Source organism: Falco peregrinus, chromosome 7 (assembly GCF_023634155.1).
Source record: "Falco peregrinus isolate bFalPer1 chromosome 7, bFalPer1.pri, whole genome shotgun sequence".
Lineage (NCBI taxonomy): Eukaryota > Metazoa > Chordata > Aves > Falconiformes > Falconidae > Falco > Falco peregrinus.
Window position 1 is genome coordinate 78637675 of NC_073727.1, and position 15906 is coordinate 78653580.

At 37.5% G+C, this 15906-nt stretch overlaps 1 protein-coding gene across 4 annotated transcripts in view; it reads left to right on the forward strand.

Annotated features, from left to right (window-relative positions):
- COL19A1 (collagen type XIX alpha 1 chain) overlaps positions 1–15906 on the forward strand; it is a 203936-nt gene that overhangs the window by 59965 nt on the left and 128065 nt on the right. For 3 of the 4 annotated variants that reach the window (XM_055810411.1, XM_055810412.1, XM_055810413.1), the window contains 2 exons: positions 6548–6601; positions 10413–10457. In XM_055810411.1, coding sequence (XP_055666386.1) covers positions 6548–6601; positions 10413–10457 — 99 coding nt within the window. The remainder of the gene's footprint in view (positions 1–6547; positions 6602–10412; positions 10458–15906) is intronic. The other variant, XM_013299754.3, reaches the window with a different exon arrangement.

Below are 15906 nucleotides of genomic sequence, written 5' to 3' on the forward strand. Positions count from 1 at the left end.
TAGGAGGTTTGCAGCTACACAAGCACACCAACAATATGGTATTTCAGAAGTACTCATCTGAGTTAGTTCCTAGATTAGAAATTCCAGTCTATATGTGGTCTGTTTATTTTTGATTAACCTTAAATCCATAGTTTTGCTACCACTTTTTTTTGCATTTCATATCTCTGTGGTTAGACATTAGTTGTAATAGTGTTTAATCTGTGTAACAGATCTTTAATAGTGTAAACTGACATTTCTACCAGCTGAGAATCTGCCTCCTGAATCTTCAGTTTATGGAAATGGGTGATGATCATGATAGTTCCTGCAGTAAAGAATAGCCTCTGACATCTAAGAGGTTGATCCGTGCTGTTTACCTTCCTAATATAAAATTGCGGACCTAATTATTATGGTGAATATAATAGTTGTAATATGTTTTGTTATTTTGAAAAGACCTCAGCAATTCATTAATATTGGATAATGCTTTTTAACTTACCTTTAACATTATTGCATTTCAGATATTGTTTCAGGCCAATTAGGTGGATTTCCAGTTCTGTTGAAGCTTTAATAGGGTTTAGACTTTTCTTTAACACAGTGTTATGGCTGGGTTAACAATAAATCAATAGGTGGTGTGTAAGTCAGGCAATTTTTCTTTTATCAGGTCTACTGTAACGGGAAAAACATTGTCACAAAAATCTATCAGTTGTCCAGAAGTACAGGATCACCTCAAAAAATTATTCTACTGTGTTGCTTCAGATGATAGAAATATCCAACTAGCTAGACAATTTTCTCAGCTGTTCATCCGTAAGATGTTATGAATCTTTGAGAACTTTTTGCAGCCAGAAGCCTATCCTCAGTACTCTACCGGAAGTGTTCTTACGGTTTTTGTTTGCATTTTCTTTATGTTCCGTGTATGGTGCTGTAGGTCAACTGAACTGGATTGTTTTTAAGTCCACATTCAATTAATGTCTGCGGTTCGTTTTTAAATAACACTCTAAAAAAAATATAATTGATGTTATCCTCTTCTATGTGGTAAAGTATAGTGTGCTTCTTACCTAAGGAATGCAACTGGGTGGTGGGCTACTAAAAAAAGCTGTTAGCTGAGTCATTTAACTCAGTCTGAAAAGTAGAGGAAGGCTGTAGGACACAGTGAGACAAAATGAGGAGAACCTACCAACCACATTGTCTAGAACTTTGCCCTTGCTTGTAAAGCCCCATCATTACAGCCCCTGAGGGCTCCACAGAGGCTAATGAGTTTCTTCTCACAACTGAAGACCTAAACCTAAACTACCCAAGGTTCTGCTTATGTGCTTATAATGCAGTCTGCCTTTGTTTTTCTCCTTTTTGCTGTTTAGTTCCTTGCAGTCCAGTTCTGTTCTGTTTGAAATCAGTGGCATTTAAGAGCAGTGACTGGAACCATGCCTTTGGCTTGGGGCAGAGTGGCTGGAAAGCTGCCTGGCAGAAAAGGCCCTGGGGGTGCTGGTTGATGGATGGCTGAACGTGAGCCAGCAGTGTGCCCAGGAGGGCCGACAGCATCCTGGCTTGTATCAGAAACAGCATGGCCAGCAGGACCAGGGAAGTGGTTGTCCTCCTGTACTCGGCACTGGTGAGGCTGCACCTCGAATCCTGGGCTCAGGTTTGGGCCACTCACTGCAAGAGGGACATTGAGGTGCTGGAGCATGTCCAGAGATGGGCAACGGAGCTGGGGAAGGGTCTAGAGAGTAAGTCCCATGAGGAGCGGCTGAGGAAATGTTTTTTTTTAGTCTGGAGAAAAGGAGGCTCAGGGGGGACCTTATTGCTCGCTTCAAGCTACCTAAAAGGAGACTGTGGCAGGGTGGGTGTCGATCTCTACTCTTATCCTATCACTTGTTACCTGGGAGGAAACAGCCACAAGTTGCACCAAGGGAGGTTTAGATTGGATATTAGGAAAAATTTCTTCACTGAAAGAGTTGTCAAGCACTGGAAGAAGCTGCCCAAGGAAGTAGTTGGGTCACCATCCCTGGAGGTATTTAAAAAACATGTAGACACGGTACTTGGTGACATGGTTTAGTGAGGGACTTGGCAGTGCTAGGTTAACAGTTGGACTTGATGATCTCAAAGGTCTTTTCAACCTAAACAATTCCATGATTCTGTGATTCTGGATGAAGAAGGTCAAAAAGCAGCAGTTGTCACTTCTTCAGGGACATGCAATAGCACTGATTATTGCTTGTATTTGCCAAAGGCAGAAATAACACCTCCTGGCAGCAGAGGCTCTGCTTCTGCTGATACTTTTATTGATGGTATAAAAGCTGCTCCTTGACATCTATCATAAAGGCTTCAGTCATTTCATTATAAGTTTTTGAAAGAAAAACAAAACAAAACTGCAATATATCAGCCTGTAGTTATGCATGAAAATAAATGGGGGTGACCTTTCACCTCAGGCTTTTCAGAACAACCTCTCTGACTTCTGATGTGTGAAAATAATTTGTGGGATCAAAATATAGAAATGGACTTTGACTTATGCTCTTTATTTGTGCAGTATGTGTGTTTATATTTGAATATAGAAATTGTGCGAGTTATGTGTTTTTTGAACGTGCTAACAGCAAAAAAGAAAACAATGCCAACTGAAGAGTGCAGTCTGGAGTAGGGAGCCGTGTTCTCTGAACTCTGAGCTGCCTCTGGCTGCTGATTCATTAGTTTGTATGCAGTGCACTAAAATGTAAATTTTCAAGTGTTGTTTAATTTGGAGTGTATTACATCTAGTTGCCTGAATGGATAAGCAAATCATTCTTGTCCCAAAGATGAATCTGAGGAAGGCTTGGGAATGAGGAAAAATTGATGCCTCTTTAACTCAGATTATGTTATGAGTTGCAAAGGAAAAGCAGAGCTATTCTCATTTGCCTTTCTCTCGAGCAGCTACATAAAAAAGCCACAGGAGCCCTGATCACCAGGACAAGAGTCCTCTGAGCAGCCCTCACCCCTTTGGCCAAACCTAGGCATATCTGCTCTGCTGGGGCTGCTGTGGGAGCAGGACAGAGCAAAGGAAAGAAACTATTTACCTGTCACAAGCCCTTCTTCATCAGGTTATTTTAAGGGAAGATCTTGTGCTTGCTGGCATGGGTTGCGTTTGTATCACAGATAGCACTGAGCAAGGGCTGAGTACTAGTAGTTCAGCAGTAATGAAGTGGGAACAAGGATCAGCAGATGCAGTGAAACCAAAATGTCATAATGTTTAGCAGAAACTTCCTGACATGACTAATCCAGGAAATTCATGGGGCAACTCTTAGTTAAGTATCAGCTGAATATATTTTTATGTAATTAATACTTTATCAGGTGATCCTAACCATTAACAGGAGCCTATTTACTGAAACAAGGAAATATTTCAGCAAGCTAAGGAAGATGTCATATAATGGAGTATAATTGGTGTGGGATTTTTATTTGTTAAAGGCAAATCTCTGCCCCCGCTGGTGGCTCTGGACTGGCTTGGTACGTGCTCCACGGGGGAGGATGCTGCTCGAGCCCTCTGACAGTATGTTGTTGAACATTCCACTCCATTTCTGCAACGCTAAAAATAGTTGTCCTCATTTTAAAACACCCGGCTATTAGATTATTCCAAGGGTCTGGCATACTCAGGGTAATGGAAGGCACATATCATAAATTATCAAAACAGTAAGTAGTGTTTGACTGCGCTGATTTTACTTCTATTAAGATGAGTTTCCTTGCTAGTAACCCTGGAGTACCAAGCCTATTCTGTAAATCAAGCTCCTGACAGTGCCCTAGTAAATTTAAAAAATAAAAGGAAAAATGTTTGGTTTTCATATTGAGGATGGAGTAGCATCTGACCGCTTCTTGGTGTTTTGTTTTTTGTTTTTGTTTTTTTTTAATTTTGCAGAATCATATCTGCAAAATGCTTAAAGTATTTTACAGTAATTGTTTCTCTTTCCCAGCCTTGAAGAGAATCTCATGAAGTTCCAGCATATTTGCTGTTATAAATCATGTTAATGCTTAAAATGTTCCAAATAGCAAAACACATTCCAAATGATTGATACAAGTTCCTCTCAATGCTTTTTTATTTTTCATTTATTTTGTGTGTGTGATTAGATAATGTGATGCCTAATTAATTTTTGGCACCATATTTTTTGGTTGTACAAGCAACGAATGCATTTGCAAGTTTACATACTTGTATGTTAAGATAGCCTCTCCTTTTATTTTTTTTTAATCTTTTTTTATGTGAAAGTGTCTTCTTTAGGGGGGAAATAGCTAAATGTGGAAGTCAAGGTATAAAAATCAATGTAAATGCATTCTAATAAAGTTGCTAAGTACACAGATACAAAGCATCTTACTCTCTGTCTTAAACCTTTAGGTATAAACTGAATCTCTAATTGTATAGGGTTTTGCAGTATAGTTGCAAACCGCAAAATCAATAAATGATAAATACATTAAGAACCATGATTATAAATACACTGCACGTTTCTGAACTAGTTAAAGCAACCACAACATTAATCATTTCGGATTTAATAAGACTCAGTATTGATGCAGGATGTTACTTTTGCATTGTTGTGTTGAAGGGATAATAATTTGTAGAACACTGATTAAACAGTGCAAGGCAAAACATCTGTGGCTTGTCTCCACAGAAAAAACAGTGAATGTGTTTGGGTTTTTTCTAGTTTACAGTGATCCAATATAGCAGGGAAGATGAAATATTATCTGGTAACTATTAGACTATGAAGGATTTTTCTGAATTCATGCTGTAAATCTGGAGAAAATGAAGGACTAAGGATGACTTGTAATGATTAATTAGAATTTTTCTCCAACATGCTAGCATCTATTTTTACAGAGGGGAGTTGGAAGGAAGATGTTGGAAACCGTGCCATGAGTAGAGTTAGAAAAATGCCATTTTAACAAGCTATTTTAAGCTGTATTTTAATTCTTGTATATCACGAGTGCTTTGTATTTATTTGCTTAATTACTTGTATCATTTTGATGAGTAATTGTTCTTTTATTGGTTCTTTCTGTTCAGAGACATTGGAGTTTTTGCTTTGTCTCTATTTTTTTTTCTTTTTGCGTCTGTGAGGCATTTGTCTTCTGCTTGGCTTGGAATCAAACAAGTGAACTTTCAAAACTTTATTTTGTTGCTGCATTCTGGCTTGGCTAGAAAACTGAATTGGATGGTGTGCGCGTTACTAGGGTAAGCTTCTGTCAAGTAATTAAGACCCATGAATGGAATGGAGAAAGCATCTGATTTTAGATTCCTTTAATAAGTCTTCTAAGCTCTCACTTGAGGTCTTATGAGCATGGATGAATTCTTCTAACAGAACTTAACTCTGTAACTTTAGATTTATTGAGACCAAAGTTAATGTACTTCACAGGGGCATATTTAATGAATATGTAAATGGAGGGTGGTTCTTAGCATTGAGTGGCAGAGCCTGGTTCTCACTAGATCTGTAATTGTTTAACATGCTGATTAAGAAGGAATGGAAAAGGAAACCGCTGCAATATTTTATATTTTGATTCTAAATGAGATACAACTAGTTTTTTTAACTACATCTTTTCCTTGGAAACCCCCACATTAAATGCAAAGTTAAATTGTCTGTAGCTTTCAACTCAGAGCCATTGTGTGGGTTGTTTTTTCTTTTTTTCTTTTGCTCAACTAGTCCTTATTCAGATATTGAAGATTAAGTTCACCATGTTACTCAGCTTGGATAGTTTGCCTTTTAAAAACACTTTTTATTGACAAGGTGCGCTTATGCTCAATTACCTAAACATAACTTTTAAGCATCCAGCTTCCTGAATGAAATTTACAAACCCAAATCAGATTTTCAATTTTCATGGACAGTGCAAGAAGAAAGTAATTTTGGAGACAGGAGGTGACTAACAGTTAACTGTACAGATGACTTAGTTTGCTCTTTTGAAATGTGGGGTAGATGAGGCAGTAATTTAATAACATATACTGAACATTCACTTAGAAGGTAGGAGAAACAGACTTTTGTCTACCTGGTTGCACAGGATCAAGATTTGCATTTCTTCCTGCTGGGTTGGTTGGGCACCCCTCTAAAATGGGGAAAGATCTGAAACTCCCGTTTGAGCAGAGCCTAGAAACCAGCAGTCAGCTTCATATGTTCAACTCCCTGTGGGACCTAATGGTTTAAGTGTAGATCCCTGTGGGCTCAAGCACCTAATGGGTGTTAGAAAGAAAGCGGAAACTGTGGCACCCATGCTGGGATTTTAGGTGCTTGAGTAGTAAGCAAGTATCTTCTGTAGTATTCTTTTTCTGAATCAGGGCCTGAAATAAAGCAAGAAAGAATTTCATGTGGTCCAAATTCTAATCTTTTTTGTTGTCTAGTTGTCTGAAGCAATCTACAACTATATCTGCTACCTAATTAGATAACCTGTAATTAATTGCCTAATATTTTGAATGTGAAATGTATTTTAACACATAGAAGTCAACAGACATAAATGATCCTAGAAATCAATTCAGCTGTTCTGTAAAAAAGAAATCAAAAGCAATACATGTCCAGATGTCTTTTTCTCTTAATTTAGCTCAGTCATGAGTTAGGTGCGTAAAATGATGGATATGTACATTTTGTTTCAGGGGGAAGCTGGCTTAGTAGGTGCTCCTGGCATACCTGGTCTTACTGGTTCCAAGGTAAAAAAAAACAAAACAAAACAATGACAACCAAACAAAACATTTCTTATTTTATATATTTTCACTTTTAACATCCTTTTTGCCAGCTGTCCAGTATCTAAAATTGTATTTGAATTGCATATCCAGTTTCTGAGTTGTATAATGTGACTGAGGAACTTTACTATCAGATTCTCTTTCAAAAGAGAAAGGCTCTGTGACGTGGTGGCACAGACCTGCCTATCAGTATTATTTTGCATTAAGAACAGTTGCCCAAGTCTCAGAACTGTGCAGGTCTTTCCAGCCACAAGACAGCAGATTAAAAAATCTGAAATTTGAGTCTCATGATCTCAGCAAAATGAGATGAGAGACAGCACTGCTTCTTCAAATCTTCAATTTCAGCTTTTGCTCCTCTCCAGAGGTGGAATATTGTAGTAATGCCACAACTTGCAAAAAGAGACATTTGTGTTATAAACCTTGCTGGTAATATTTGTTGAAGTTGCCTGACTCTTTTCATGGTCAAATTTTGTGTTCTGTTGATTGCAGCTGTGTTTAACCATGAGTATTTGGAATGAAATATTAATGTCACATGCATCTGTCAAGCTAATTCCTCTTAGAAAATTGTTGGGGAAATAGTTCTGCTGCTTCCACAAATTAAGGGACTACACAAAAAACCCACATTATTTTGTTCATATTAAAATTTCAAGAAAGTGTTCTGCAGTATGACCTTGATGCAAAGGCTGATTTGTGTATCTTTAGGGCAGATACTTCCTGTAATATAGCACAGAGGGAAGGAAGGAACTTATTTTCTGTAGATGAGGTAGCCAGCATTGAGTTCAGCAACATGCTTACCACGGTCTATCAATTTATACGTTCAAAGCCAGCATCTCATTGGGTTGTATTGCAAGCATATTTAAAACACTGAAAATCAGATCAGCAGTCCTGCAATGAGTAACAAGACAAGTAATCAGTAATTGTCCAAGAAAAAGCTTGTATGAAACATTTTGCTTAACTTGATATGAGAATTCTGCCACAGAAATGAGAATATAAGCCAGTCATAAATGTGTTGTTTTGCAACTTTCACATTTTTATTTCTGCTACATTCAAATTCTTTGAAGTAACTTACCAGTGCCTCATACCATTATATTTTTAATGCTGTCAAGTGGAAATTACCTAAACTTCTTTCTCTATGCTTTCTGTTGACTGTATTTCTTATTTTCTCTAATTTGAAATACTTTTTTTTTAATCAAATATGTGCAAAACATCTGGACACTTGGACTGTATTTCTGAAAGAGAAGGAATTAGTTAATCCCCCCCGTGGACTGGTACAAGCAGAGGACTGACTGGTTGAGTTGAAAAGGACCTGGACATAGATGTGAGGCTGACTTATGAGCTAACAGTGCTCTCCTGTTGGGAATAAAGTGAACCACATACTGGACTATGTTAGTAAAACTGCAGCTGGCAGATAAGGAAAAGATATTTCCCCCCCTTTGGTGGTGGTGCATCTGGTATGCTGTGTCATGTTTCGAGGGGTCTTCCACCCTCACTTCTTCAAGAGATGTGGAGAAACCAGAGAGGATCCAGCAGGGAGCTAGGGTATGTTCAGGGGCCTAGAAAACAAGACCTTTGAGGAGAGTTTCAAGGAGCTAGGCTTTTCCTGAGTCCAGCAAAGAGGAGGCCAAGGAGCGACTGAGACTGTCCTGCAGGCCTAAGGAGTGCAGCCTGGTTGATCTTCAAGGACAGCTTCCTAAAATCCCAAGAACAGTCCATGCTGATGTGCAGGGAGTTGATCAAGTGTGGCAGAAGGCCAGCATGGATGAACAAGGAGCTCCTGACTGAGCTCAAGCACAAAAAGAAAGCAAACAGTGGAAGAAGGGGTAAGGTACCCAGTAGGAATACAGAAACATTGCCAGAGCATGTGGCAATGGAATTAGGAAACCAGAAACTCATCTGGAATTGAAACTAATGAGGGACTTGAAGGGCAGCATGAAGGGCTTCTGTTAAGTGCATCCATAGGAAAAACAAGGGTGAAGAAAATGTTGACCTAGTGCTTAATGGGGTGGGGGACACGGAAAAGGCCGAGAGTATACAATGCTTGTTTTGCCGTGGTTTTCACTAATCAAGTTTGCCCTCAGACCTCCCAGGTTACTTAAGCCTCCTAGCAGAGTGTGTGATAGTGAAAGGTTGCCCACTGAAGGGGAAGAGAGTGTTAAGGAGCACTTAAGCTATCTGGCAATTTGAAGGTACCAGTGTGCATCCAGGGGTACTGAGGGAGCTTCTAGGAATTAGGCAGAAGTGAGTAAGCGTTAGCTGTGTTTTATGTCCAACAGTTGGAGAAGAATGGGAGCCGTAGAGTCATAGAACAACCCAGACTGGAGGAGACCTCAAAAGAACAACTGGTCTAACCTTTTGTGAGAAAGGGAAAAGAGATAAGCAGAACAGAAGTTGCATACATTCAGAAATTATGTGTAGGTGAGGACATGTGAGAGGTTATTTCACTAGACCACATTTTGCGTGCTTGTCTTGGGCCTGCCTGTAAAACTGACGCCTAAGCTGCTGATAGCCAAAATAAACAAACAAAAAGCAGCCAGTGCAGATGGTTAATGAAAAGTCCAGAACTATCTGGTAATCTATACATCTGCAAATCTCCAAAGCTTTGAATTTAATTACCAGATATGTAGTACATGATGCTGTATCAGTTGAAGGACTTGACAAAACACTGCTAGAAATTCAAGTTGTAGCCTGCTGTTCTAGTTAACCTCATATAAAACGTAGACTTCTATATAAGGAAGTTACACTTTCTGAAGGGTGAAAGACTATTTAGACATTGCTCATTCTAATTTTTTTTAAGTAATTTGGAAAATGCCATATGCTTTATTTTGGAAATTTTCCAGTCTTTTCATCTTTGACCTGTAAAAATCATGTATGTTGTACTGAGGCAGTGAGACTGAATCCTACAGACTGGCAAAGATGCAAACTATCTCCTGCTAGATAATTTGGGGGAGAAAAAGACTGTTTGGGGGCTTTTATGAGAGTTTTTGTTACAAGTATACAATTTTGGCTGTATGTCTGCTGAATGTCTCACAAAACATACAAGTATACATTAATAAAGTTCTAAACCAAGTGTAATTCTTGTTATAATATAGACAGGGTGCAAACTTTTTGACAAAGACATTAATATAGTAAGATTGTACAGTAAGATTTTTGTTTCTGAGGGAAGGTTATTTTGAAAAGCATTATAACAGGTTTTTTATTGAAATATCATCAAATAAAGAATTCAGACTGCTGAAACAAGCTGATCTTGAATGTTTGAAAATTCACCTCTTCTGTTGGTTTTTTTTGTTTGTTTGTTTTTTAAATACTTGGGTAATTGGATGTGGCTTTCAAAGTGAAAGGAATGAGTTTTCTTTACATAAATTGTATCTGCATATTTTTCTCAATTGTCTTGGATTTTGGAGGCCTTCACAGCCAACTGGTCATATTTAGAATTTAAAATGAAGGCATTAATAAGAATTAAAACCTGTTCTGCAGAAGAATAGCTGGACTGTAATGAGCAAGTTTAACACAAATGAGTAATTCAGAATATTTAAAGTGGAGAGAATCCCTTAGGCTGAATGGACAAATGATTGAGTACTGTTAATTGACAAAAATATAGAAAGCAGTGTCATTTTTTTGTAGAGGTTCACACCTTTTCGAATGAAAGAATCAGTATCAAAATTATTTCTTCTGTTATAATCCCATAATAAAAATTCAGTGCAATAAAACTATTTTAAAGAATGCTATAATTTGAGGAATGTTATTTTTGAGATTTTTATTTTATTTTATTGTGTTCCAGGGTGAACGTGGCTTTGTGGGTAGCAGAGGTGAAGAAGGTGAAAAGGTAAATTACTCTGTTTGTGTTATTAATTTTTTTGGTTTAACTATGTGATTCATGGTGAACCAAGTAGAGCTTTGTTCTGAAGGTCTTCCTTAAGTCTTTCATGAATACAATTCATAAGTTTTTGCTATGTAAATGAGTCTTGAAAAGCTTAAGAACTAGGTTTTTATGTGTGTTAATCAGTGTCATCAGTGCTTCTTTTAGAACCTTTTTTTCTTAAAGATATAATAATGAAATCTAACAGAACCATAACCATTGGAGTCCAGTAGTGTTTACTGCTCTTATTTTTATGGTAACTAGTAAATGTTTATTTATTTAGCATGAAATGTATGATGAAATGGTGTGTGGGTATTTCTAGTCCTTAATTATTGCTTTTATGCATTAAAAGTGCACTTTTATAGAAACTTACACTGTTGGTTATAAATATTGATACTAAATGTTTTACACACTTTTTTCCTAAGAACATAAATTTACTGCAATAACAAAATTTAACAGTTGCTACAGCATAACTGACCGCTAATCTAAAAAGCTTAGTTTTCATTTATATACTTCTGTGTACCTATGCAGTAGTTAACGTGAGTTTTGTCTCCTGCACACACCTGACTCAGAGTAAATTGACTTCACTGCAAATGCCAAAGCTTGAATGCAGGTGCATTTACCTCTTCCTCAGACTAGAAGTTCAGTCCCTTTGCCTGATGGACTGGCATGTTGCCCTAAAAACACTCTTAGTCTCTCGACAGCCTTAAAAAGTTTTGGAGTATAAATTCTAGGAGAAGCCTTTCCTTGTTCTTAACCAGTGAGCATCAGAAATGGAACTTGAAGGAGTTTGTCCTAATTGCAGATGCTTTGCAGTCTCCAGATACAGTTCCAAATTTGTGCTTTAAAATGGGAATTTAACTGGCCCTGTGTAAGGCTGTCTTGGCTCACAGAACACCAGCCTGGGCATTCGCTCTAGGTGATGCAACCTAACCTTGTGTGGCTTCAGACCAGTCGGTATTCACATGTCATCCAATGCAAGTCTGTTTTGAAGGACAAGTGGAAGGAAGAGCCTGTTCTTAGCTTGCCTAATAGGAATTAAAATAACAATGGCGATAGTTTATGTTTGAAACTTCAGCTCCTAACCATGTTACTGGCTGGTTACTGCTTTTTCACTAGTTTTAGCTGATTTGGATTAGGCAACCTAGATTAAGAGTCTTTCCTTGTATCATGGATAGTTACTCTGTGCTTCAGCTCACTGTGTGAAAAAGGTGCACAAACATTTCTGCTGAACTTGTATAACGTAAATATGAAGAATGACAGATACTGCTATTCTGGCAATATTCAGACTGAATAAAATGGAGAGTAGGTGGCAGCTTCTGAATCTTAAAAAAAGTGCAGTGTATTTGTGAGTTAGGCTGCTTTGGACATGGATATATGCACCTACCCACCATACTTCTTTCGAAGTGTCAGCCAGCTTTCCCCTGTTCATAATTTAAAGAAAGCATGCTATGGATTAATAAAAATTTAAGCACATTTAAATTGCAGAGAGTTTTTTAGGAGGAAGTATTCCAGTACTCAGGAAGGAGGAAGTATAAGAAGTAGAAAACCAGCATCCATAGCAACTAAGATTTATAATGTGAAGATTGAGCCTCTTTAAAAAAGCACTTGTTAAGCTTGAGTGTTTCTAACTTCACGACAGATCTTATTTCCTTGGTGGCATCATTATTCATCAGTTCTGAAGGGCTTGTGAATTTTTTCTTCTTTTTTCTTTTTTTTTTTTTTTTTCTTCATAATTGCTCTGCAGCTGTGCTGTGCTTTCCTAGAGTTTTATGAATAGATTGTGTTTGGACACAGGCACATGATTCCAGCTGTTGCTGCCACTCTTTTTGCTTGATTTCCCTTATTTTAAGGCAGAAATAAAATGACCCAACCATTGGTAGTAGCATTTTTCTTATGTAGAAGTTGAGTCAGCACATTGAGACTTTTTTTTTTTTTTTTTTTTTTTTTTTGTCTTGTAACTTCAGGAGTTAGTTACAGGATCCCATTTAAAAGTATTTCCAGTGTAACTATTAATAATGTATTCAACTGTCCTTCAAATAAAGGGAAATATATGAGTGGAAGGATCTGTATTTACCAATGATCACTCAAAATTAATTTGGGACAGTCTCATCAAAAGCTACGCATCATGATTTGTAAGGAAAGACTGTTTCAAGATTATGGGAAGTAGGTCATAGCCTGGGCTTTACCAGTTACTCAGTTTAGCCTTAATTCAAATAATTATTGAAGAGCAACAATGCTGTTTCCAGCTACTGAAATCCAGTATTAAAAACATATCAACAGCTTTACATTTTAACATCGTGTCACAAAATAAAATAGTTGTAGTAATGTGTGTGTAACAAACACAATTAAAAAGCGTGGAAATTAAAATCTGATTTTTCCTAATACCAAAATATTCTGCATAATCTTGCAAACACTGTCTTGTTCCTTAATATGCACACTCTGTTTTGCATATCGCTTAGAGTGGAACACAGCTGCCTAAACATGAGGTAGTTGCCATTCCAAACCCTGTGCAGAAGTACATTCACATGAAAAATCCTGTATTTTTGTTATGGTGACTGTATCATTCCATAGGACTGAATACTTGAAACCAACTCAGCCTTACACCTCTCGGTTCACCAAATCAGACTAGTTGACTTTGTCTTTTATTGTACTATATTCTACTTTGGCAGAACAAGCTCTGGAGACGTGAGGGAGTCGTAGGCACTGGAGGCAAAAATGAGTGATCATATGTAAATTAAAGATACAGGAGGCATTTGTAATTTAAACTATTGAAGCAGATTGTTTTAAGCTGTTTAAAGGTTTCTTTGCCACACTGGTTTTCCTTGAGGAATCCAGAAGTCTTGTTCTGTCTTCCTCCTTTTTTTGGTCTTGGTTGAACTTGGTTCGCTCTTAACAGAAGCCAGTAGTAGTAAGAGAAGTTACAGACCGTGTATGCATGTGTTATGCTGCAAGTTTTCCTTCCACGGGAAATACACTTTCATTAATTCTCCTTTGTATTCTATTTTCTTTATGTTTCTTAAATAATGATATTGTCTTATACGATTGTCTTATAGCTGCAAGAAAAACATTGATCTACCCTTCTACAGTATGACTGAAAAAGCATATGCTGAGAGTAGTTTTACTTGGTTTGCTGCCAGGAAGGCAGACTATATCATCTGGATCCATCCTCATTCTAATACAGTTCAGAATTGTAATTTTACAGTATCGGATAGAAAGTGTGAGTATTACACTTTATGTTAATAGGAGGTCAGGAGGGACTGATAATAACTGGAAGAAAGGTTTAAAATCTGGAATGTTCTTGGCAAATCAGAGATGTAGACTCAAAAAAATAGAATCCAATGCAGAAGGAACAAGTGCAGGGAACTACCTGTAGGGGAAAAAAATATCTGAGCTGAAAAAACCCCAAATTTAAAATCTGAGGATTATTTGGATCAGAAGCTAAACACAGCTAAATGAAGTCAGGCAGCTGCAAGTGAAAGACTCTTACTAAGACATTTTAAAGTCAAATATTGTCTGCACCACTAACTAAATAGTCCTGTGCTATTTGGTATTGGTAAGGCTTCAACTTAAAGGCTTTTGTAAGAAGAGCACTGAGAATGATTGCACTCACAAACACATAACCTTTGAGGAAGGATTGCATGAATGAAGATTACTTAGTGTAGAGTCAGCTGAAACAAAATATGTAAACAATCTTTAAATACATAACACTGCTGCAAAGAGGAAGGGAATGTTGTATTTGCTGTGTCTGTTGTGCATGCGAAGCAATGTCCTGAAAGTGCAGCAAGGAAGATGTGTGTAGCCATTAGGAAAGGGGTTTTAATTTTAGTAGTATTGTTTATTATGGGAGTAATTTCCTCTTGTAGTGGTCTGCACTTTTTATCCTAGTTATAGAAAAGGAAATAAACTAAAGAAAGGCTTGCCTCATGAAAATACTGGAGATCAGATTATCTTAAATGTTTTTACCATTTTCTGTTAATAGTATCAAAGTTATGCAAGGTATCACTTAGACTGATTTCTGATTGGATAAGCACAAAGAACAGCAAGACAGTTTCTTTTTCAACATACATCTGTGTTTGTTTTTAATGCCCAGTTAATACTTTTCTGTGATAGGACAGCAAAGCTCTGGAACAGGTTGCCTTCAGCGGTTCTGCAGCCTTTTTTCTTTAAGTTTTCAAGAGCAGCCACGAGCAACCTGGCCTGACTCCATAGCTGAGCCCTGCTTTGAGCAGGAGGTTGGATTAGAGAATCCTGAGGTCAAGTCCAGCCTCAATTATCCTATAATTTTATGGACAGGGAACATGAATGTGATATTTTTTCCGATCTGGCATGTGTGATCGCATTATAAGTAAATGTAAAAAAAGAGAACAATAAAAAATGATAATAGTTTGAGGGGGTTGAGTTTTTGTTTTGGTTTGGGGTTTTTTCCAAATATTGGCAGGGGTGAGATGTGAACATTTAATGCTTACATTTAATTGGCAGTATGGACTAACATTGTTCACCAGAATATGTTATAGGCAGATTTTTTTAATCTGTATTTTAATGTGTATATACATTTGTACTCTTGTTTTGGAGCATCACATCTGGCGGTGACCCATGCCCTTGCTTAAATATCTCATCACCTGTCAGCTGATGCTGTCTTCCTCACAGGAGCTGTCACGGAATGCTTGTTTGGTAGCATTGTGTGTGGTTGCTCGGATGATGGATGCATATGCAATCTCTGGTATGATTTTAGCTTAGGTTTGCTGAAATCCTATGGAACAGTTCATTTTCCAATACAAATAGTTACAAAATAGACTGTTCAACATAAATGAAACCTGATGGTGTCCTCAAAATTTGTCAAGTATCAAAAAAGGGAGAATCTTAAAATTTGTTAGTATGAAAACTGGCAGGAAGCTGTTGAGTTGTCTGATCACAGCTCCATTCACCTCAGCTGTATCAATTCCCATAGCTGAAGTTTATCCCTGCATCTATCTTCTAAATGCAGTTTTATTCACAAGGGCAATCTTTTTTTTTTCATTGTTGCAGCCTTCTGTGTATTTGTTTTCTTCTTTCTTTTCAACACATTTACATGTTAATTATAGCTGAGCAAACATGACTGGATTGTCACTGATAGATAAAAGTGATTTCACAGAGCTGGGAAACCTAAATTCCTTGCCTTGCTTAGCTGCTTCAAAATACTAGTATATGATCCCTGTCTCTGTTTGAACTCAGAGAGACAAGTAAAGTATGCTGTTATATAGACTAGATTCCGTACTAGTCAATATCTCGGAAGACTCAGAATTTGTAATAGTGTTGGAGGATGGCTGTGCTCTGGAAAGGAACTCTTCAACTGCAATTCTCCTTGACTTGTTGCTTTCTTTTATAAAGCTTATTCCCCTCCCATCTCACATTTGGCATAGAGGATTTTAAAACT